This window comes from Anabrus simplex, chromosome 1 (genome assembly GCF_040414725.1).
Source record: "Anabrus simplex isolate iqAnaSimp1 chromosome 1, ASM4041472v1, whole genome shotgun sequence".
Lineage (NCBI taxonomy): Eukaryota > Metazoa > Arthropoda > Insecta > Orthoptera > Tettigoniidae > Anabrus > Anabrus simplex.
In genome coordinates, this window is record NC_090265.1 from 43,202,381 (window position 1) to 43,225,209 (window position 22,829).

The 22,829-nt window shown below is 39.0% G+C and overlaps 2 protein-coding genes across 3 annotated transcripts in view; one reads left to right on the plus strand and one right to left on the minus strand.

Moving 5' to 3' along the window:
• The window catches only part of Rrp5 (Ribosomal RNA Processing 5), a 385,044-nt gene extending 371,094 nt beyond the window's left edge, over window positions 1-13,950 (minus strand). The window contains exons 1-2 of the mRNA XM_067156013.2: window positions 13,850-13,950; window positions 128-246 (exon numbers count right to left, since the gene is read on the minus strand). Coding sequence (XP_067012114.2) covers window positions 128-208 — 81 coding nt within the window. The 5' untranslated portion in view covers window positions 209-246; window positions 13,850-13,950. The remainder of the gene's footprint in view (window positions 1-127; window positions 247-13,849) is intronic.
• Window positions 13,951-14,518: 568 nt separating this feature from the next.
• Det (Deterin) overlaps window positions 14,519-22,829 on the plus strand; it is a 67,641-nt gene continuing 59,330 nt past the window's right edge. The window contains exon 1 of one of the 2 annotated variants that reach the window (XM_067138777.2): window positions 14,519-14,600. The gene's annotated coding sequence lies outside the window, so the exon portion shown is untranslated. Of the gene's footprint in view, window positions 14,651-22,829 lie in introns of both variants that reach the window. The other variant, XM_067138776.2, reaches the window with a different exon arrangement.

Genomic DNA, 22,829 nt, shown 5'->3' on the forward strand with positions numbered 1-22,829 from the left:
TCTTTCTCATGTCACCACTGACAATCAAAAGTAAATAAATGCATTATCATGCCACTAGCAGCCCAAAACATAGATAATTCAAACTGTTGATATTCACTCTACTGGGAATGTGTTAAATATAACTTACCTCAAGTTTCCCTTTACTTGGCATAAAAACTCCAGGCTTCTGACCACCCCTTGGAAATGCTTTCTCCGTTGCCACTTTCATTTTGAACTTTGAAACTGTTCTACTATTTTCTCAACTATCTGAAAAAGGATGTAGAAAGAAATTAGGAAAAGGAATGAAGAACAAGTTTCACATTGCAACAGAACTATGCAATTAACAGGAAACTGCACCTAATGATGCAAGGTGAAATGAAATGTAATAATAATTACAATTGTAAAATGTATCCACTGACTAGAATTTAAAACAAACGATTAAGAAAAAATATTATGAATTTAAAATAATCAGTGGATCTAATTTGTAATGCCTTATTTTCTTTTAAAATGATATAAAAAGAGATTAAAATTGAATAAGGCATTGCCCTGAAATGTAATCATATACAGCATTCACATTAATAGTTAAAAAGCATCCGGGAGATAGTTGGTTTGAACCCCACTGTCAGCAACCCTGAAGATGGTTTTCCATGGTTTCCCATTTTCACACCAGGCAAGTGCTGGGGCTGTACCTTAATTAAGGCCACGGCAGCTTCCTTCCCATTCCTACGCCATTCCTGTCCCATCGTCTCCATAAGACCTATCAGTGTCAGTGCGACGTAAAACAAATAGCAAAAAATAGTTAAAAACACAAATACACAAAATATAACTAAAACAGTTTCAACACAAAGTAGTAAACAATAAGATAAAAATTAACAGCAGATATAAAACTCACTTTTATACATGATAAAACAGACCACTATCCCTCAAAAAATGGAAAAAATTAACAGCAGATAGAAAACTCACATTTATACATGATAAAACAGACCACTATTCCTCAAAAAAAAAAAAAAAGAACGGATGACGAGGTCTGCTGACTGATCGTCACCTCGTAGGATGAGGGAGAGGATACTCAGAAGTTTCAGACTATGGCGCAGATGGTCAATGTCAATTCACCAAGTAAGGATATGTACCACAAAAAGATGACCGCCACAAGTACACACCAGGTGGGTTTCTCCCTTCAGTAAGTAGGAGTGCGTTGTTATACAGTGGCTGATCGGAAGACGACATAATACCACTGCTTCTCTGCGAGAAACCCCAAGGGAAGTCCTCAATACCTTCATAGTTCCTTTTATTGTTCCCAGCTTATTTGGAAAAGGGGTGGCCTGCTGTTCAATCTCCCAATGGGACATACCAATCGTTTCAGCTGAGAAAGAATATCACTGGCTGGAACCTTGTAAGGCAATGGGGGCAATGTGACCGCCTCCTTGGCAGCCCTATCAGCTAACTCGTTTCTCGCTACACTCATGTGGCTTGAGAGCCACAAAAATGTGATTCTGATGCTAACACTCCAACACACAACAGCAGGTCCTGGATCCGCTGCTCCAGAGAATGCTGAGGGAAACATGCATCAATAGATTTTAATGAGTTCAAGGAGTCTGTACACAGCAGAAGGTGCTGGCGTTCATTCGACAGAGCGTACCACAGAGCTTCAAAGTTAGCATTACAGCTCTGTTGTGTACACACTACAGGTTTCCAGTATACAGGAAAAAGAAAACTTATTATCAACAACAAACACACAGCCTACTTTCGCTTCTGCCCTCGAACCATCCCTGCAAATAACTAATGAATCTGGATACCGGCCAACAATGGACAGGAAGACCCTCCGAAGAATGGAGGGGTCAGTGTTCACTTCTGGGTCGGTGTGCAGATCCTAGATTATTTCAGATCGTCATATTATCATCGGAGGTACCTTACTTGGTCGTCTAATAGGCCTATGACAAGGAACTGAAGGTACATCAAACAATCTGCAAATGCTATCCAACATATACCAATCGGTTCTGTTACACATAGATAAGCAGCGTACAGCCAACGGTTTGCATTGATAATAGCTTCGGTGAAGTGGCATCTGTTGCAAATTTGCAGCATATGACAATAATATTTGTTGGCGTCTCAGGTGTACAAGCAGCACACCAGATTCAGCGAGCAGGCTAGCAATGGGGCTTGTATGGAATGCTCTCATTACCAACCTAACTCAGCTGTGGTGGATGGTATTCAGTTTCACAAAGACGCTTTGCCTTGCTGATCCATATGCTGCACTGCCTTAGTCTAATCTGGATAAAATATGTGCCCTTAGAATCGTACGAGCACAGTGCAGTCTGCCCCCCCCCCAGTAGTGCTGCTAAGAAACCTCAAAAATATTCAGTTTCTTAGCACATTTGGCTTTTAATAATAATAATGTTATTTGCTTTACGTCCCACTAACTACTTTTACGGTCTTCGGAGACGCCGAGGTGCCGGAATTTAGTCCCGCAGGAGTTCTTTTACGTGCCAGTAAATCTACCGACACGAGGCTGTCGTATTTGAGCACCTTCAAATACCACCGGACTGAGCCAGGATCGAACCTGCATTTGGCTTTTAACCAACGCACATGTGACTCCCATGACAATTTACTATTGAAAAGGAGTCCAAGAAATCAGTATGTTTCAACTACAGGAAGAGCAATACCTCCTAAATAAAGCTCAGGATGGGGGTGAAGAGTGCCCTTCAGGCAGAAGTGATCAACAGAGGTCTTTGCTGTTGAAAACCGAAAGCCATGTTCTAATGTCCACTGTTCCACTCGCCTAATAGCTTGCTATATTTGTCACTCTGTGACTACCATGTTTTGTAAGCTATAACGCGGAACAAAATTGTCTGCATATAGCGACAGTATTACTACTAAACCAGTAGCAGAGACAATACTGTTTATGGCAACCGCGAACAGAATGACACTGAGAAACAATCCCTGTGGAAGTCTCATTTTCCTGAACATTATATTGCACGTAATAGACGGAGGGACAAAAAATTTGCAATAAATATTGGCACGTTACCTCAGAATCTCTGTTGATGCAGGACTGAAAGCATGCCGTATGCCATGTGGTATTATAGGCCTTTTCTAAATCAACGGAAACAGCCACCAAATGCTGTTTTCTTAGAAATGCATCCTGGACAGGCCTTTCCCGCTCATGCCAACTGGTCAGTGGTGGAGCGGGTAGCTCGAAAACTACAATGGTACACAGACGAAAGTCCTCTTTGCTACAAACAGGACACAAGTCGGCAATTCATCCTCTCAAATAGTTTACACAGACAGTTAGTGAGACAAATACGTCTGCAACTTCCCGCATACTTAGGATCTTTGTCAGGTTTGATGAAATGAATTACTAATCCTCTCACCACCGCGACGGAAACTCACCCTCTATCCAGATTCGGTTGAACACTTCAAGAAATTATACATAATAGGCTATCCTTGCTGAGGTGTTTCAACATCTCATAATGAACATTATCTTCTCCAGGGGCTGTATCTTTGCAAAGTACCAAGGCACTGCAGAGTTCCCACTCCATAAAGGGCAATGTTATAATCCTCTAAAGCTTAAGCAGCAAAACTCAGATGATGGCATTCTGCCTTCCACTTCAGAACCAGGAAATCAGAATGGTAATTCTGGAACCAGATACATCTGCAAAGTGACTTACTAGATGATTATCAACCAAGGTTAGATCAGTGATGATACGGCCTGCAATGGATATTCCCAGTCCTTGTATTCTTGAAATGCGTTGAAGTTTAGTCCACACTTGAGATGACGGTGTATGTGATGGATGATACACATCTTTTCCATGAAGCTTTTTTACTCTGTCAAGAATTCATACCTTAGCGCAGAATTTTTTAAATGTTAAGAAGTTGGTCAAAATAGGCTGCCTACAATAGCATTTATGAGCGTGACGTCGTTTTCTTATTGCTGTTGCAACTTTTTCTTTCCACCAAGGAATAAATTTTCACCGAAAAGTCAAAGAAAAACATGGAATGGACTCCTCAGGAGCAGCAAGAATAACTTGTGTGATATAAGTTATATCATCATCTATGCTCCGGCTATCTGCGTCATTAAAGACAGCTAGTGATGTGTACTTTGCAAAATCAGCACGTTTAAGAATCCATCATGGTGGAGCCTTGATGGATATCTATTTCAACAAAGTAAGAATAAAGAATAATGAGGAAAGGGTCACTATCACAGAGGTCATTTTGTACATCCCACCGAAGCAGGGAAACGAGCGCTCAGTTGCACAGATTAACGTCAACGTGGGAGAATGTACTGTGCGCTATGCTAAAAACTGTTTCCTCCGCTGCATTTAAAATGCATAAATCTAGCTCTCTCATTAACTGTTACAACTCCCTTCTTCTGCGGCAAGGCATTTCAGAGCCCCACAGTGGGTGGCGGGCGTTAAGAGTCACCCATTAAGAGGAAGGAATGTGAGAGCTGATCTATGTGATCAATTACTGTACATCACTGATAGTAAGAGGCTGGCCCAGTGGGATGTAAACATTACAAACTGTACTGGCAAGGAAACACCACTACTGCCTCCAACTGGGTTCTTAATGGAACCACTTCACTGTAGGTATCAGGACAAATAAAAATACCACTGCCACCAGAGGCCCGGTTAGCATAATCCTGTTGTGTCAAGTATAATCCAAAATTTCTCAAGACCATATGATGACCTGGTCTGAATTAAATTTCTTGAATACAGACTATACTCATTGCGAACTGACTAATTAGCTGGCAAAACTCAGTAAGATGCCTGCCATAATGTTCCAGTTCCACTGCAACAGTGCCATAATGTAGACTTTTTAGGGATTTTTTTGGTTATAAGCTGTGAGACGCTTTTAAACCTAAACATCAACATCCGTGAAGGTAGATGAATGCTCAATGTTCAGCACCTCATCAGCAGAAGAGTTGATTAACGTCGAGGACTTCTTTGATGATTTACAGTGGCGGGCTTTCCTCTTACGAGGTAAGCGCAGAGTTTTATGAGCAGATGGACCTGCTGGCGCTGATGTAAATCCTCCTGATGGATAGCGTGATTCCCCTTTCGCAGGAGGATTAGGGGAGCGCCTGATAAGGGCATTCCTCTCTTCCCCACCTTCTTTTCTTGTTTAGACGGGCAGCCCCAGTCAAAAATCAGGTATTCTTCAGATCCAAAATTCACAAATAGCAAACTGATCAAGAGGAAAGACCAAAGAGGAAGCCAGGAACACCCTGATCTAAAAACAGAAAGGAAGCCCACAGTAAAATGAAAGAAATAGGGCACAAAGGAAGACAAATTCAACTGTCTAAGTACTGTGCTTAGTCCTAATGGGCTTATTCGCATATATAATAATAATAATAATAATAATAATAATAATAATAATAATAATAATAATAATAATAATAATAATAATACCGGTCGAAGATAATTTTTCTCATAATGCACATTGTACTCAAATATCAGGTCCTGAAAAGCTATCACAAGTGCCACTGCATGTATCTGCCCCTCCTGAAAAGTAGTCATCGACTGCAACCTGTGGGTGCAGTGCAGCAACAACTACTATCATTTTTTTCAATACAAAAGATAGGGAGTGATATACAGAAAAAGACACTGGACATGCTACTGGAGAGGGTTTGATGAAAAATAGAGCTTAAATATTGTCCTAGAAAGTAGTATAGCTATGTCAATTGAGCCAAAGGCCTTAGAGAAGGCAAGAAGAGCTAGGATTGCAACTTTTCTCCTGTCCATTGCATTGCGAATGTTGTCTGTAACCATAATTAGTGTGATACTAGTAAGGATTGCATTGAAAACCAGTCTGGTATTCATCAAGGATATTGTTTCTAGGGCTTTTGAAAGAGCCAATATATACCAGCTGGTTGGTAGTCGGTTACATCTTCAGGTGGTAACTTTTTAGGGAGCAGGAAAACAAAGGCAGCTTTCCATAAGGAAGGATATATGTCAGTCATTAGTGAATGATTAAAAATGAGAGTTGTAGTAGGTAAAATTATGTCAATTATTTTCTTAATTTCCATTTCAATGTTGTATATCCCTTTCGACTTCGATTTAATTCTAAATAAGGCTTGTCACATGAGAAAAGTAAACATTTTTTCTGTTGGGTGGAGTGGAGTTTTAGTTGCTGTGTAATGTTCCATGTTTCTTCTCTCTGTCAATTGTATGTCCAGAAGTGGTGAAATATGTACTGAGCAAGTCCAAGGGTAGGATAATAGGATGGTCATATTTGTTAACCTATTCCTATTTTTCTTAGTTCCTTCCATGCCATAGCAGGTATAATAATATGTTTTAAGAGGGTATGTGCATGTCTGATTCAAGTGTTGCATACCACTTGCGAAGTCTCATTATGTAGCCATTTAAATGCATCAAAATTGTCTTGTGTCAGTTATCGCTTAAACTTTCTGTGTGCAGCATCTCGTCTTGCCACCAGTTCTTTAAACTCCATCTTTAGCCATGAAACTGAGGCTTGTGTTGCCCGTACTGTTACGTTGGTCAAAGAGCGTGGTCAGATATTTGTTAAATTTGTTTACTTTAATGTCAATGTTGTCAACTGTCTGTATATGGTGCCATGGAACAACTAGAGCATCTTCAATAAACATACATAGTCAACTATAGAGATCTCTAAATATGATAGTCCTTCGTTTAGTCTTTTGGGTCTTTAGGAGTAGGACATGTATATTAAATCACGAGCTAAAACTCCTGGTACAGATATCTGTCCGTTTAGTAGTAGTTTGTCCATATACTTTACAATCAATAAGGCCATTGTCTTGTGTAATGTGAGGGTATGGTGTACAGGGAAATTCTGCAGAACAGTCATATCACGGAACAGCCATATTTATAAGCTGGAAGGAAGGAAAGCCAGCCTTACCATGGATGCAGAAATATTCTCACGGAACTGGAGTGTGTATTGCAGAGATAGGATAGGAATGCTAGGAGGGGGAGTATTCATTCTGGTGAAAGAAGAACTTGTAAGCTACAAAAAAGTTAAGGATGAAAAACATGAAATTCTGGGTGCAAGGCTCATCTCTAAAGATAACAGGCAACTTGATGTCTTTGGAGTGTACAGACCGGGAAAAGGTAACGCTGATGCTGATTCAGAATTATTTGATAAGATAATCGCCTATGTGGGAAACAATAAGGAAAGGAACGCGATAGTAGCAGGTGATCTCAATTTACCAAATGTCAATTGGGAAGGTAATGCGAACGAAAGGAAGCATGAACAACAAATGGCAATTTTGTTAATATGGGAAGGGCAGCTGATTCAGAAAGTGATTGAACCAACTAGAGGGAAGAATATTTTGGATGTGGTGCTGGTAAAACCAGATGAGCTCTATAAAGAAACGAAAGTAATAGATGGTATTAGTGATCACAAAGCTATTTTTGTCGTAGTTAAAAATAAAAGTGAAAGAAGGGAAGGCCTTAAAAGTAGGACTATTAGGCAGTACCATATGGCTGATAAAACAGGCATGAGAGAGTTTTAAAAAAGTAACTATGATCGCTGGAAGATGGTAAATAAAAATGTAAACAGACTCTGGGATGGGTTTAAAGCATTTGTTGAGGAATGTGAAAAAAAGTTTGTACCTTTAAAGGTGGTAAGGAATGGTAAAATTAAATGTCGTATGACTTTTAGTGCCGGGATATCCCAGGACGGGTTCGGCTCGCCAGGTGCAGGTCTTTCTATTCGACACCCATAAGCGACCTGCGTGTCGTGATGAGGATGAAATGATGATGAATACAACGCATACATCCAGACCCTGTGCCGTAGGAATTAACCTATTAAGCTTAACATCCCCGACCCAGCCAGGAATCGAACCCGGGACCCTCTGAACCGAAGGCCAGTACACTGACATACATTCCGTAGTTAAAGCTGAACGCTTGTTAGTAATCGACCAACAGCTGAGCACGAAGGAAAGCCAGCCTTACCATGGTATGTCCATAAATTTTTATAACAACATTGTAAGTTTACATGTATTGATTTCATAATTTTACACTTGTTTTCTTTTTTCTCATTTTACAGTTGATGTCAACAGAGCTACAAATTTAAACTCCTTTTTAACTCATTTTGACGACGCACTTATGTGAAATTAAATTTAAATATTAACACTGATGATGGACCTTAGTGTCCGAAAACCGGTTATGTTTTAACAACGTGTGTGCTGATACAACTGTATATACCAATTATAATATTAAAAAAGATAAAGATCACAAATCTCACCAGATATCTTAACATACCAACATCGTATGATATATAGTGCCATATGGACTCTTTTCAGTTCTTCAAAATTCCGACTACCTGTGCCACTTCTGACCCCTCAATTTTGGGATCTGGAGGCTGGCACTATACAGTGACCCTTAGGAGGAGCAATTGTAAATAAAATATTACCTTTCTTTGTGTATTTGCACTGTAAATAAACTGAAAAAACACAAACAAATAGCAGGCAATTAGCTGCTAAAACCCATTATAAACAGTATGGGAAATGAATTATACTGAGTTATCCTGATTCTTTTCCCAAAAACAAAGGTAGTTAACAGTGTGACCAAGTGCACTAGCCTTGCGTCTTGGGTGGTGTGCTAAGTCCCAACTGATGAGCCTAACTTAGCACACGAGGGCGAAACGCAGGCATCCAACGAATGAGTTAGCCGGAAAATTTATAATGTCCAATAACGGACCATTATATTGGTATTATGAGAACTGCTGGGTCCGGCAACTACAAGATGAGCCTCATTGGCATAACCTTTCCTAAACCTGAACTGCCTTCTATCAAACCAGTTAGTAATTTTGCAAATGTGTCTAATATAATCAGAAAGAATGCTTTCCCACAGCTTACAAACAACATGTCGAGCTGACTGACCTGTAATTATCCGCTTTACGTTTGTCACCTTGCCGGCCCCGTGGAGTAGGGATAGCGTACCTGCCTCTTACCCGGAGGCCCCAGGTTCGATTCCCGGCCAGACCAGGGATTTTTACCTGGACCTGAGGGCTGGTTCGAGGTCCACTCAGCCTACGTGATTAAAATTGAGGAGCTATCTGACGGTGAGATGGCGGCCCCGGTCTAGACAGCCAAGAATAACGGCCGAGAGGATTCGCCGTGCTGACCACACGACACCTCGTAATCTGCAGGCCTTCGGGCTGAGCAATGGTCGCTTGGTAGGCCACGGCCCTTCAAGCGCTGTAGTGCCATGGGGTTTGGGTTTGGTATGTTTGTCACCTTTCCCTTGTACGCAGTGGCTATTATTACAACTCTCCATTCATTTGGTATTGCTCCTTCATGCAAAGAATAATCAAAGAAGTTTTTCTATATCCCAACCAATAGTTTTTAATATATTCCCAGAAATCTTATCAATCCCAGCTGCTTTTCTGGTTTTCAACTTTTGCATCTTTTTTGGAAATTTCTTTAATATCATAGGTAAATTTCAGTAATTCACCAGTATTAATCGCCTCCTCTATCTGGACATTATGGCATAAAACTTACAGCAAATGTAGTTCCAGTTCGTGCATTACCTGGCAGGTTCCAAGACAATAACCACTGTCGGCACTGTCACAGTGAGACTGAAACACTTGGCCACATCTTGGGTACCTGTCCTTTTAATGACACCCTACGGAATTCACGACATCATCGTATACGATCTATGAATGCTGAAGCCCTGAGAGAAAAGCGTCATACAGTCTACGAAGAGGTACATGGATTGTCTCAGATAGGGTCAAGCTGGCGGATTGACATGATAGCTATATCACCAGACTCAAGTAAAGGGTTCATAATAGACCCCACAATTAGAACCGAAGCATCATCCACTCGACTACATGATGTACACAAGGAGAAATGTGATATATATGAACCTACAATTCTATACTATGCCAAAAAATATCATCTGGACTCCATTGATGTTTTAAGATTAATGATAGGAGCAAGAGGCACCATTACTCACGCATTCCACAACTTTTGTAAGAAATTTAATTTGCTCAACCAATTTATTAAGGACTTTGGGTCAGCAGCCCTAAAAGGAGCGTTAGCAATAGTAAAAAATCATTTATACTCTTAGTTATATCTTTGTACTATGAGGAATTCCTCATGGATTTCAAATTTATTGACTGATATAATTTATTATCATTAAGTAGGCTGTAACTTACTATGGTATATCTATCATTTATAGACATATTTTGAATGACTGTTGTAATTATTATTCAAAGTTTTATGTAAGCTTTGTCTTTTTGGCAGCCTCCAAATGGGGGAAGCAGAAATAAATAAATGCATTTCGAAGTATATTCAACTACCTTTACATACTGCTGACTGAATACTTCTGCCTTCTGTAACTCCTCATATATACACTCCACCTGTTTTCATACACGATAGTTTTAAACCCATCCCAAAGGCTGTTTACATTTCTATTTATCATAATTACCTTTTATAAATGACCCCATAATTCTCTTATCAGCCATGAACCATGAGTTTTATCTCCCCCCGCCTTAAAGAACTTGATATATGTGTGTGTGGCGCTCCTAGTGAGCTCATTGAAATTTATTGTAATTAATTGTGCGCGTTTCCTGACTATCTTGGCCATTGATATGTTATAATAAATGTGTTCTCTCCCTGTTCCTCACTTATGGCTCCAGGGCCAGGAATTCGTTCCGTCCTGGGTCGTCCCTCCGTTTTTGTCTTTCTTTTCGTATCTCGATCTTCTGTCATGCCCCACTCGCATGCGCGGTGCGCCTCGCCGGGCGATGGACATACTCACTCAGCTGCTGCACTTGGAGCAGAGCACTTCTCTTCCATCGAACCAAGGACCGTGAGGGGGGCATGGGAGGTAAGATCTTCTGGTTTTCTAAATGTAGGTAGGATGATGGGAGGAACTAGGAACTAAGAAACAGATATGTAAAGCCATGTATCTGGCGACTTTAGTTTGTGAACTGATAACAGAAGGCTTGGTGTAGAGACATTACTGAGTAATGAACTTGAACCTAAGTGTTCTAGCCCTTAAATTCTATGTTTCTTGTATCATAAGCTATTGGTGCCCACTTGAGCCTACGTTATCGATGTTTTGGTTTGAAATCAAAGTAGGAGCTAAGGAATGAGCTCACGGAAATGATATGTAAGGTGCCAGAATGTTCTGGGCGTTTAGTTCGATGTCTTATGTTTGCAAATGGTACCCTAATGGGATGTTAACCTTATGTTCACTTTTAGATGATGTTTCTTTACACAAGGTAGCTGGTGAACTGTATATACATAGCAGCCCAGTGGTGATATGTTCGAAATTTATCTGGTACTAAGGCGAATAGTTTATGTTCATGTTAGACCTCTTGTAGGAGGAGAGGATTACCTTTCTGTTTTACATAAGGCTGTTCCCCTACTTACAGATGAATGAATGAAACGGGTCAAAACCCTCCTTTTAACCATGTTAGTACTCAAGCGCTTCCGAATATGTTTGTTCTTAATTATGTGTAAAATAAATGTTCTAGTCAAGCTGTTTAAAACTTTGTCTTGACATTATACCTCTGGGTTGGTCCTTACGTTTATTAATCCAGATCTCTGGCCCGCTCTCCTTTGGGTTGACCTGCCGGTTGAGTCACGGCACAAGCCATATGGTATTGCCTAATAGCCCTACTTTTACAATATTCCTTTCTATCATGTTTATTTTTAATGACCAAAAACAGCTTTATGATCACTTATACCATCTATCACTTCAGTATCTCTAGAGAGCTCATCTCGTTTTATCAGCACCACATCTAAAATAATTCTCCCTCTAGTTGGTTCCATCACTTTTTTCTTCTTCTATCGCTTTTCCCACATCTGTGGAGTCGCGGGTGTGAACTGTGTCGCACAGGTGAATTTGGCCCCGTTTTACAGGTGGATGCCCTTCTTGACGCCAACCCTACATGGAGGGATTTAACCACTCTTGCGTGTTTCTGTGGTGGTTAGAAGTGTAGTGTGTTGTCTGAATATGAAGAGGAAAATGTTGGGACAAACACCCCAAGCCAGAAGAATTATTAGACGCGATTAAAATCCCCGACCCGGCCGGGAATCGAACCCGTGACCCTCGGAACCGAAGGCCTCAATGCCGATGCGTCAGATGGTTCCATCACTTTCTGATTCAGGTGAATTTCTCACTGGATTGGAAAACTAGCTTGCTTATGAAAATCAGGATTTATTTCATATGACTGACTGAAGGATTAAATTATAACATATTATTATTCTTAGTACCGGTTTCAATGCTGGTGTGCATCATCATCAGCCACAAATAAGAAAAACATACAATGACAAGGTTACAAAACACAATGCATAAAGTATACACAAATTTTACAAAACTGGCAAGACTTAACCAAAAAAAAAAAGTTTTTAGGTTTAAGTCATAAGTTAATGTTTACGGATCTTGTTTTTTAATTAAGTCTTGCCAGTTTTGTAAAATTCCTAATGTGTTTTGTAAATATGTATATATTATATATTGCTTATTTATAATTAGTGGTAGTAGTAAGTTCTGTTAATATTGTTATTATTTGAATGTATTATATCATCTGTAATTGGAGAATCAATAACTCTGTTGGTGATAAATAAACAAATCAAATCAAATCAAATCAAATCAAATTATGCAGTGTTTTTTGTAACCTTGTCATTGTACGTTTTTCTTATTTGTGGCTGATGATGATGCACACCAGCACTGAAATGGTACTAAGAATAATAAAATGTTATAATTTAATTTATAACACTGAATGGTATTGAATAGGTGGACCTCTCTTGTTTCCATTATACTCAGGTAACGGAATATTTTATTATTCATTTTTTTTACAATTAGCTCTTTGTGGCATCAAAAGAGAGGTCTTGTGGTGACAATGGGATAGGAAAGGGCTAGATGTGGGAAATAAATGCCCATGGTCTTAATTAAGATACAGTTAGGCCTACACCATTTGCTCAGTGTGAAACAGAATTAACCATCCTCAGGGCTGCGAACAGTGGGATTTGAACACACTACCTCCCGAAAGCAAGCTGACAGCTATGTGACCCAAAATATGCAGCCACTTGCTTGGTGGTAAGGGAATCTTCAATACTGCTACTTACATTACAATTAAGCTAGTTTGTTTTGGTAATGTTTGGTGATTTGAATAGGTAGCTGGCAAAGATGACAACTGTAATGAGTCATACTTAGGGCAGTCAAATTTACTTTTAGGGAGCAGCCTTACATGTTTCCAAGTAGGGCCTATACCCAGGGTCAGCAATTTTTTAAATGGATTCAGCCCTGCTTTACGATCGAATGCCCTTCCTGATGCCAACCCTTTGTGGAAGGATGTATTCACTTTTACCGGTACGTTTTTTTTTTTTGTGTAGATGAAGACGTGTATTGAACACCAGGGCCCGAAACAGATGATTTAAAATACGCAGATATACCCGGGGCCCTGGACCGAAGACCAGAACGCTGACCATCAGCCAAAGAGCCCGACTTATGATTCAATTTTGTAAAATGTACATTACAACTTGGGGAACAATGTTGAAGTTTTACCGAATGATCCTAAGAGCTTTATATTGTTTTCTTCGGATTCGGATGTAAAACCACGTCATGGCTATAAAAAATGACGAAAGGAATAGTTTACCCAGGTATTCCCTGCCAATTTCAATAAGTTTTCTAGAAGTAAAACCAGTGTTAAGTTGTGCCCCCAGATTATTCTTTCCGTGATAATGCATTTCACGCAGACAGTTACGTAGTGTACATGCACACATTGGTGCCTATTATGATTAACTAGGGAAACAACTCCGTAAAATTCGTCGAAAGAAACGAAAACACATTTAGCACCCAAAGTGCACCTACCTCCTAAATCTATGGTGAAAAAAATAAATTAAAATTATCTTGCAAATCAACATAACCTACAAGAGTCTACTTACTTAACTGTGAAGTTGAACAGAAGAAAACAACAAATAACTTCAAGAAGCCTCCGTTACAGAGTCACGTGGATCATTCCTTCATAACCTCACTTTCAGTATTTAGATTTACACCCGTATTCCATACGAAAACACATTCGTGATGCCGCTGGCAAATGTTTTTCAAAGACCTTGTATGATCCTTGACAAAGACTATCTATAGGTCTAGAGGTTGCCTAACTGAGCAGTGTGATAAACAACTATGAAGATTTCCTTCCTTTCATGAAAAAAATCCTTTCCCTCCTATTAAAAATGCTAATCTCTGAAAAAGATACAAGGACACGTCAGAGAAACTAAATTTAATAGTAGCTAAAGATGTAATGTAATTTACCTTCCTGAGTACGGATATTACACGTTAAATATGAAATTTTACTCTTCCACATGGGAATTTTCATTCTGGATTTCTAGTAAAAATCTGACAACACTACAGGTAGTTCAGAATGGCCAATATGACGGTAACATTTGTGCATAATTTGTGTTTATTTTATTGACCTTTCCCCTTATGCATTTTTATAATACTTACTTAGTAAATATGATCTTATGATAAATGTGCATAAAGCAATCTACGTTGTTCAATTCAAATATCTGAGTAGTCAATGCTAATTTCATTAGTTAATTGCGTGGTTGGTAATCCACGTGGATCCGTTAACGTCATTATTCACCAATATTTAAAACTTATGTATTGTGTGAAGACCGAAGACCACTGTTAACTACAGTAAGTTTGCGGCGGACTTCAATTCATTTCATTCACATTACATATTCGTGGTACGTACTTTTTTTTTTCTCCTCGATTGTTGAGTCGGCATTGTGTTCTGCTGAGTATATTTACCACCAATTGTTGTGGGGAGGGAAGGTACATAGATTCACGACATTCTTGGCATGTGTGTCTTGTTTACGATCTCGGTTCATCTGTTAATAGTTTTCAAAATCTAATCTAGTTTGATCCTATGCTTAGGAATAACTTTTCTTAGGTAGTGTCTTGCTCGCCTTGCTATTCTTATTAACCAGCGTAACGCAATCAAGAGCATATATAAACGAGTCTACCAAGATATTGATAAAAACAGCTGATACTTTTCAACGCAAAAATACTCCCAGTAATAACATACGGCTTAGAATTAATTTGGGAAAGTCTAACAGTAGATGACTTGAACACAATAAAAAAAATATGTGAAAGCAAGATATTTAAAGCGAGCTCTTGGAATCTCCAAAGTGACAGCTTTAGGATTAGCATATGAGCTAGCCAACAAGCCATTCTTAATAGAAGAGATCAGAATCAACTTACAACTACTACCTTTTACCCGTCAAGACAGTGATTTTTTCAGGGGGGGGGGGGGGGGAGCGGGAAGCAAACTCCCCCCACGTGGCATTCAGCTCAGTCTACATTGCTTCCGACATGCTGTTAATTTCTGAGAAGAAAAGAGATAGCAGGGAAGAGTGGGAAGTGCTCGCAATCACGGTGAGAGTTTGTGTTGGTAAGGTGGTATTAAGGGTCAGGGAAAACAACATAGGCAGAAAAGATAAAGAGCATACATGTAAAACCTGACAAATTTTGATAGCACATTCAAGGATGTGGGCTGAAATCCAGTGGTTGTTAGTTAGGAATATGTGACATGCAATCATAACCATTTCCTTGCCATTGTCAATTATTATGGCGATCAGTCTTTCTTTGTCATTGCCAGATCGGCTTGGGTCCACTAGCATCTGGGCTTTGGGCCACAGGTTTGTCCCATTGCCAGCAGCCAGTGGTCCCTGGTGCCAAGTCTCTTGGGACACGTGGGTTTTGTCTTAAAACCAGACAAGAAAAGAAAGAAAAAAATTCACCTGGACTTTATTCTACAGATGCCATGTTAGATCGAAATTGGACAGGTCTGAATAATCGCCTGCGCAGCGCTCTTAAGATATGCATACGAACAAGTTTTCACAAGCCAAGTGTACAATGTGTGTGCGCTTTGTGCGGGAATTTGTTGAATGGTATCACTTCAACAAGTGTAAAGAAAGAATATAAATCACTGCTGGAATATAGTGAAAATTAGATTAAGCCGATCATACTTATGTCATTTTATGGCCTTTTGGCTGAAATAAATTCTTATTATTAACCAGCGTAACACACATGAAAACTGAATATAGAGTTGTGTTGGGCTAGCCAAACGCTCTTATTTTGTTGACATTTTCAGTGTTACACATGGCCTTTTTTTAAATGAAACAATGTTTAGGTGTAAATTAAACTTCTCCATTTTCAGTTAAATAAATTTAAGATTACTGCTTAATGTGGTTCATGGTTTGGATAACTGTAGTCATGTCCTAGTTCATAAGCCATGGATAACTGCTGAGTGGCCTAGTAAGTGGTCCTAAGAGTCAGGATACCAGTTGCTGTGGAATGGGAAAGGGCATCTCTGACATATTCTGAGACATGCCCCTTCTTTTGCTCAGGCGGCTAGGATTGTACAATTCACATAGTTCACAGATGCACACTAAGGCTGATTCATGGAAGACTTTGGTTTTACACACTCAGAAGTGGAATCCATGCACTGAGGAAAGAGTTATCATAATTATGTGGAAGATCATAGTCGGGTGCTTTCCAGTCTGAGGGTGTCATGACTTCAATTGCATAGAATTCAGACCAGATTTCTTTCTTCTTAGCTTGTAGCTTTGTTAGCAGGTGTTGGTAGGCAGATCTGTAATTTTATATCCTTCCCTGGCTGATTCAGAAGTTAGTATTGCTACAAACACAAAATTTTCTTCAGAAAAGTTGCCTCTTTTTTTTTTTTTCTTTTTTTTTTTTTTTTTTCTCTCAGTTTCTTAAGTTATTTTTGACGGGCCAATTGAGTTGTATGCTGTAAGTGACGATGGGACTTAGGTATATTTCTAAAGAAGATCTTCATAGCCCTGTCTCACCATAAGACCTATCTGTGTTGACGCGATGTAAAGCAACTAGCAAAAGAAAAAAAACCATAGCCCTGTCAATTGGTAGACTTTGTAGCAGTTTGATATCACTCATCGCTATTACTGCTGCTGTTCCCCTCTTTATTACATGTTTTGTGAAGGAGCTTCTGGAGATCTGCAAGGTTACACCAAGATAGTTGAAATCATTAACAATTTTTAGGGAGACTTGTTCGTAGGACAGTTGATCTGTGGCGGCAACTCTACCACCCCTTCTCAATATCATGTGAATAGTTTTGTCCATATTTAGCTGAAATTTGTTTCTTTTTGCCCAGGATACTAATAGATCCCATCATTTCTGTAAGTCTTCTAAATTCGAATAGCCAGGGGCCATATCATCTGCATAGGTATGTAGAGATTTGTCCTTCGGATCCCTTCAGTATTTCCGTGACGTCTGCAGTAATCAGGTTGAATAAGAGCTGATTAATCGGGTCACCCTGTGGAACACCCCTCGTCTTGATGATAGGTCGTGAAGATTATCTTACAGTATTATCCTGTAAGATGTTTGCGCCAATATATTTGTTAGATAATTTCTTTCTAACATCTGTCCAAGTTTATCAATAATAATCTGATGATCCAGCAGGTCAAAAGTCTTTTTGTAGTCTATAAGAACATGGTATTTGCCTTTTTTATGTCTCAAAGGTTCTCAAACTTCTTCCTGCAAGTTCTGTATTGCATGTAAAGTTTGACCTGCCTTTCCTGAACCCATATGGGTCATTGGGAATGATTTCTGTAGTTAGCAAGACGAGCCTGCCCCTTAGGATTTGGGGAAAAGATTTTTATTTTCTCAAGCAATACCTCTATACGAATCGGGAGAGTCTGATTTCCTTTACCTTTATACAGTAGCCTCATTATTATCATCATCATCATCATTGTCCCACTCCAGTCGTCCAGGTGTGGTTAACAGGCCTCTTCCACTCCTTTCTGTCCTTCCACTTTTCCTGCTCCATTACTTCCGCCACATCCAATCCAGCTTCTCTAATGTCCTTTCACATCTGGTCCATCCACCTTCTTCTCGGTCATCCAACTGGTCCCTTTCACTTAACTTCTCTTTCCAGTTCTCTTCTTGCTACCCGTTCCTTTCCCATTCTTTTTACATGTCCGAACCATCTCAGTCTTGCTTTCTGCATCTTCTGTACTAACGGTTCTGTATTTAGCTCTTCTCTGATTTTAATATTTTGAATTCTATATCTTCTTGTCTTGTAACCAATGTTCTTAAAAATTTCATTTCTGCTGCTTGGATCTTACTACAGTATCTTCTCTTATTGGTTACGAGCGTTTCTAGTCCGTATGTTACAGTTGGTATGAAATATTGTTTATATAATGTTATTTTTGTTCTCTTGGGTAATTTGTCATCCCATAAAAGCTCTCTGACTTGATAATAAAATGTTGTACCTTAGTCTCTTATCGATTTCATTACTTCCATTAATAATGCTACCCAGATAGGCCTATGTAAACCGTTCTACATTCTCTAACCGTTCTCTGTCTATGTTCACTTGGCTTCTCTTTTTCTCTTTTCCACAGCGCGTGACTACAATTTTCTTTTTACTAATCACCATTCCAAACTCCTTCAAATTTTCATTCCAAACATCCAGTGTTCTTTGTACTTCCTTTTCTCCCTTTCTCCAAATCACCACATCATCTGCAAATACCAAAGCATTCACTTCAACACTACTAATACTCTGTTTTACATGTTTTATGATTTCATCCATCAATATAATAAACAATAATGGCAACAATGCACTTCCTTGCTTGAGACCTTTTTCTGTATAAAATGTTTGTCATTATTCCCCACTTGTACACTGTTTTTACTCTCATGATACATTTTTATCTTGTTAATTAATGATTTTTGTACATTCCTTTTCAGTAGGCATTCCCATACATGTTTCCTCTTAACTGTATCATAAGCTTTTTCCAAATCAAAAAATACGAAGATGATTTCCTTCTTCGTTTCCAGATGTTTTCCCATTATCGTTCGCACTGTAAATATCAAGTCTATTGTTGATCTGTTCGGTCTCAAGTCATATTGTTCTTCCTCTGAGTTTCCATTATATCCCTTAGTCTTTTGTCTATGACTTTCTTCATTATTTTTAGCCCATGTGATAATAGGGTTATATATCTATAGGCTAATTTTCACATTTCTTCCTATTTCCTTTTTTGAACAATGGTACAGTGCTTCCTTGTTGCCAATCTTCAGGTATCCTTTCATCCTTCCATATGGCATTGAGGGCTTGGTATAGTCAGTGCAGTCCAATGCTTCCTCCCCCAACAAACTAGACACAGTTTTAATGTCAGGTATCTTGAACACCTCAACGCTGTGAAAGATAACAGATTCTCAGCCGTTGGCCAGCATGCCCATGAGCATAAACATAAGTTCACGTACATAGATCAAGATCTCGAGATCATGGAGACGCTAGGTAAGGGACCGAGGCTGGACGTTACAGAAGCGTGTCTAATACATGTAGACCAGTATTATAACGCTAATCTTAACTTCAACGAAATTTCGGAAAACCCCAAAGTCTTATTCGATTGCTTGATCATGTTAGTTGATAAGCTAAGAATTCCAGAAAATTCTACTGTTTTTCGAACTCTACATAATTTTTTCGTATTTTTGTTTTCATCCACAACGTCCCCCGGACCCTCTCCCACATCGCCTTTGTTCCAGAAACATTCCCTTTCCGCCCCTACTTCTCCCTCCTTAGCGCTTTGCCATGCAACACGACACGAGCAGACACAATCGTTGTGCTGCAGTCGCCGTGCCACGTACACGGCCGTTGAGGTGAGTCTGCCTTAAAAACAAGTTTGATTAGATTATGTTACAGTCAATTTCTTTTCGCTAATATTGGGCTTTCATCATTGCAGGGATTGGTATTGAACTGAGAGGTTAGACCCGTTTAACTTCTTTAGGGGAAATATTCACAGTTCGAACCAATTAGATATACAACACAAGTTATATGTTTCTACCATTCAACAAGCTCAGAAGACGGCGCATTTTATTACAACATTTTAACGGAACACGACGAGTTTTTATCCATAAAAATGTCCAGCACTGTAGCTTTGAAACAAACATTTTAATAGCATACAGCTGGACTCGGATCTGTTTTGTTCAACCCTAACATTATAATTGAGCTTCAGTGCTCATGAGTGTTTAAAATATTAAGTTAATATCTAATGTTTGAAGATAACTCATCACCTTGAGATGAGATTTTTGAACTATTTTAAAATTTTGACTCACATGTGTTATATGATTGCAAACTAGAGATTTTTAAACTTGATATAAAATGTAACCGTTACTTCAGCGGTCACACAAACACAGTTAAAGGAGGAAAGTAAATCAAATTACAAGGTTCCTTAAACGCTATATACACCATAATCGTGTAATGAACTGTGGTGAAAACAGTGCGAGTAAATATCAGTGAGGGCAACTTGACGATAACGACAAGGAACGTGGAACGGTACCAGGAACCTACCAAGGACATGGAGATGTCTAGGTTGCGGTTTTCGGAAAATCAACAGTGATCTTTGATTTTTTTAAATATTATTTACCAAATGGACCTTACAAAATAAATTACGAACAAGTTCAGCAAGTGATAAAAATCATTGTTAATCTGTATTGAAGATACTGAATGTAGGGTGCTAAATGGTTCATTTTGTCACCTATTCAATACATATAAATTTTTACATTTAGGAATTTATTATTAATTCCACTTGAGACATGTTTCGCCCTTCATTGAGGGCATCATCAGTCAAATCACCTCCTCAAGGCAAAAATCAGGTACCTGATTAGTATTTAACATGCACACATTAATATACATTACAATGGGAAAATTAAGTACGAGAAACACTTGTACAATGGTGATAGTTGAATATAAGTTTATAGCCTAAGTAGTCGGCACCAATGCGTAAAATTACTGGGTAATTTTAGCAGAGCTAGCAGTGGTGCTCCGAAGAATAATTGACGCACTTGTAGGAAATTATAACGTTTTTACAAATTATTTACATTATAACAGTCAGGGGAGAAAGGGTATAGTGCTCGGCGTCAAGGTTTGTAACAAAAATTACTGTCATGGTTGGTAACTATACAGTAAATTTACATTATCCAATTGAACAGTTGAGAATTTACAGTTTATATACATATTTACAAGAGAGCCGCTTGGTGAGCAAGGATATAACAATGTCTAGCACCAAGTGCGTCCCGTTGTTTTAATCGTTGGAAGAAAATTGCAGCATTGACATATCAGAAATATGCAGAGTGGTTTACTCTTCTTTTATAATCACAGGGGGCAGGGAAAATATTCCATAGCCAAATGAGGTTCTATAGGCATCAAACTGAAAGTTATCTGGTTGAAGTCCCGGGTTTGGTACGGTGAACTTAGTCAGCGTGGACGGAGACTCATTGGGTGTCACTGAGTAAACTGCATTTGAATGGCAACAATGATGGCAGTTATTTGTTATTTGACAACCAAACGTGCGTATTACCGACTGAGCCTCCTACATAGTCAACCAATACTCACCAACAAATAGTCTCTCAGCAACACATCAGATAACTTCCACTTCATACAACACAACTTCCAACAACACGCTAGAATCCAGCGCACACCGGCACGAACATGGCGTGTCATTACGGCTCCTCTTCGCAGACAGAATGAGAAGATGCTTCATCCCAGCTACAACGCTCTGACTCTGTAGTTATACATTCTAATATCTCCACTGCAGTTCATAGCATAAGCAACTCCTTTCTATTTTCACCAGACCAGCAACAAAAACAGTAACTTCGTCCCGAGGTCCTTCATACTTTCATTTACGTAATAATATCATTTTAAGTCTCACTGGCATCTCACACTGATGTTTTCACATAACATTCCAAGCTACAAGGAGTTAACTAAAGTAAAAGTGAAAGATTCAACCCTCAACATATTCCCAATAATACAATTACCTACAAATAACCACTCTGCATATTTCTGATATGTCAATCCTGCAATCGTCTTCCAGTGATTAAAACAACGGGACGCACTTGGTGCTAGACATTGTTATATCCTTGCTCACCAAGCGGCTCTCTTGTAAATATGTATATAAACTGTAAATTCTCGACTGTTCAATTGGATAATGTAAATTTACTGTATAGTTACCAACCGTGACGGTAATTTTTGTTACACACATTGACACCGAGCACTATACCCTTTCTCCCCTGACTGTTATAATGTAAATAATTTGTAAAAACGTTATAATTTCCTATGAGTGCGTCAATTATTCTTCGGAGCACCACTGCTAGCTCTGCTAAAATTACCCAGTCATTTTACGCATTGGTGCCAACTACTTAGTCTATAAACTTATATTCAACTATCACTATTGTACAAGTGTTTCTCGAACTTGATTTTCCCATTGTAATGTATATTAATGTGTGCATGTTAAATACTAATCAGGTACCTCATTTTTGCCTTGAGGAGATGATTTGACTGATGATGCCCTCAATGAAGGGCGAAACATGTCTCAAGTGGAATTATTAATAAATTCCTAAATGTAAAAATTCATATGTATTGAATAGGTGACAAAATAAACCGTTTAGCATCCTACAAGTTCAGCAATGCGGAAAGTACTGATACACAGTTTGTAAAATACAAATTACCTGTTCCTTGTCACACAACAAATAGATGTTCTTTGACAAGAGCTTCTTATAAGTTCAAAGAGTCAAGCGAATAACGCACATCTAATTACAAACAAAGTCGTACAATACAACTTTGAAGGTAAGAAGAAACACAATATGCTATTACAATTTAGATTGAAGTTAAACGTACCTTTCAAAACATCGGGTTAATAGAGTGACGATTAGGGTAATTTCCTGAGTGATACTTTAACGAAAATTAAATTGCAAATTAAAATGGGACCGAAAACAACCGTGCTCACCCTAAGGTCGCCCATCCTGAAAGCGAGGAGTCGCCAATGACGTCAAAACTCTGGCAGACCAAAGACAGGCTCAAGACAGACGAAGTGCAGCCTCGCTACG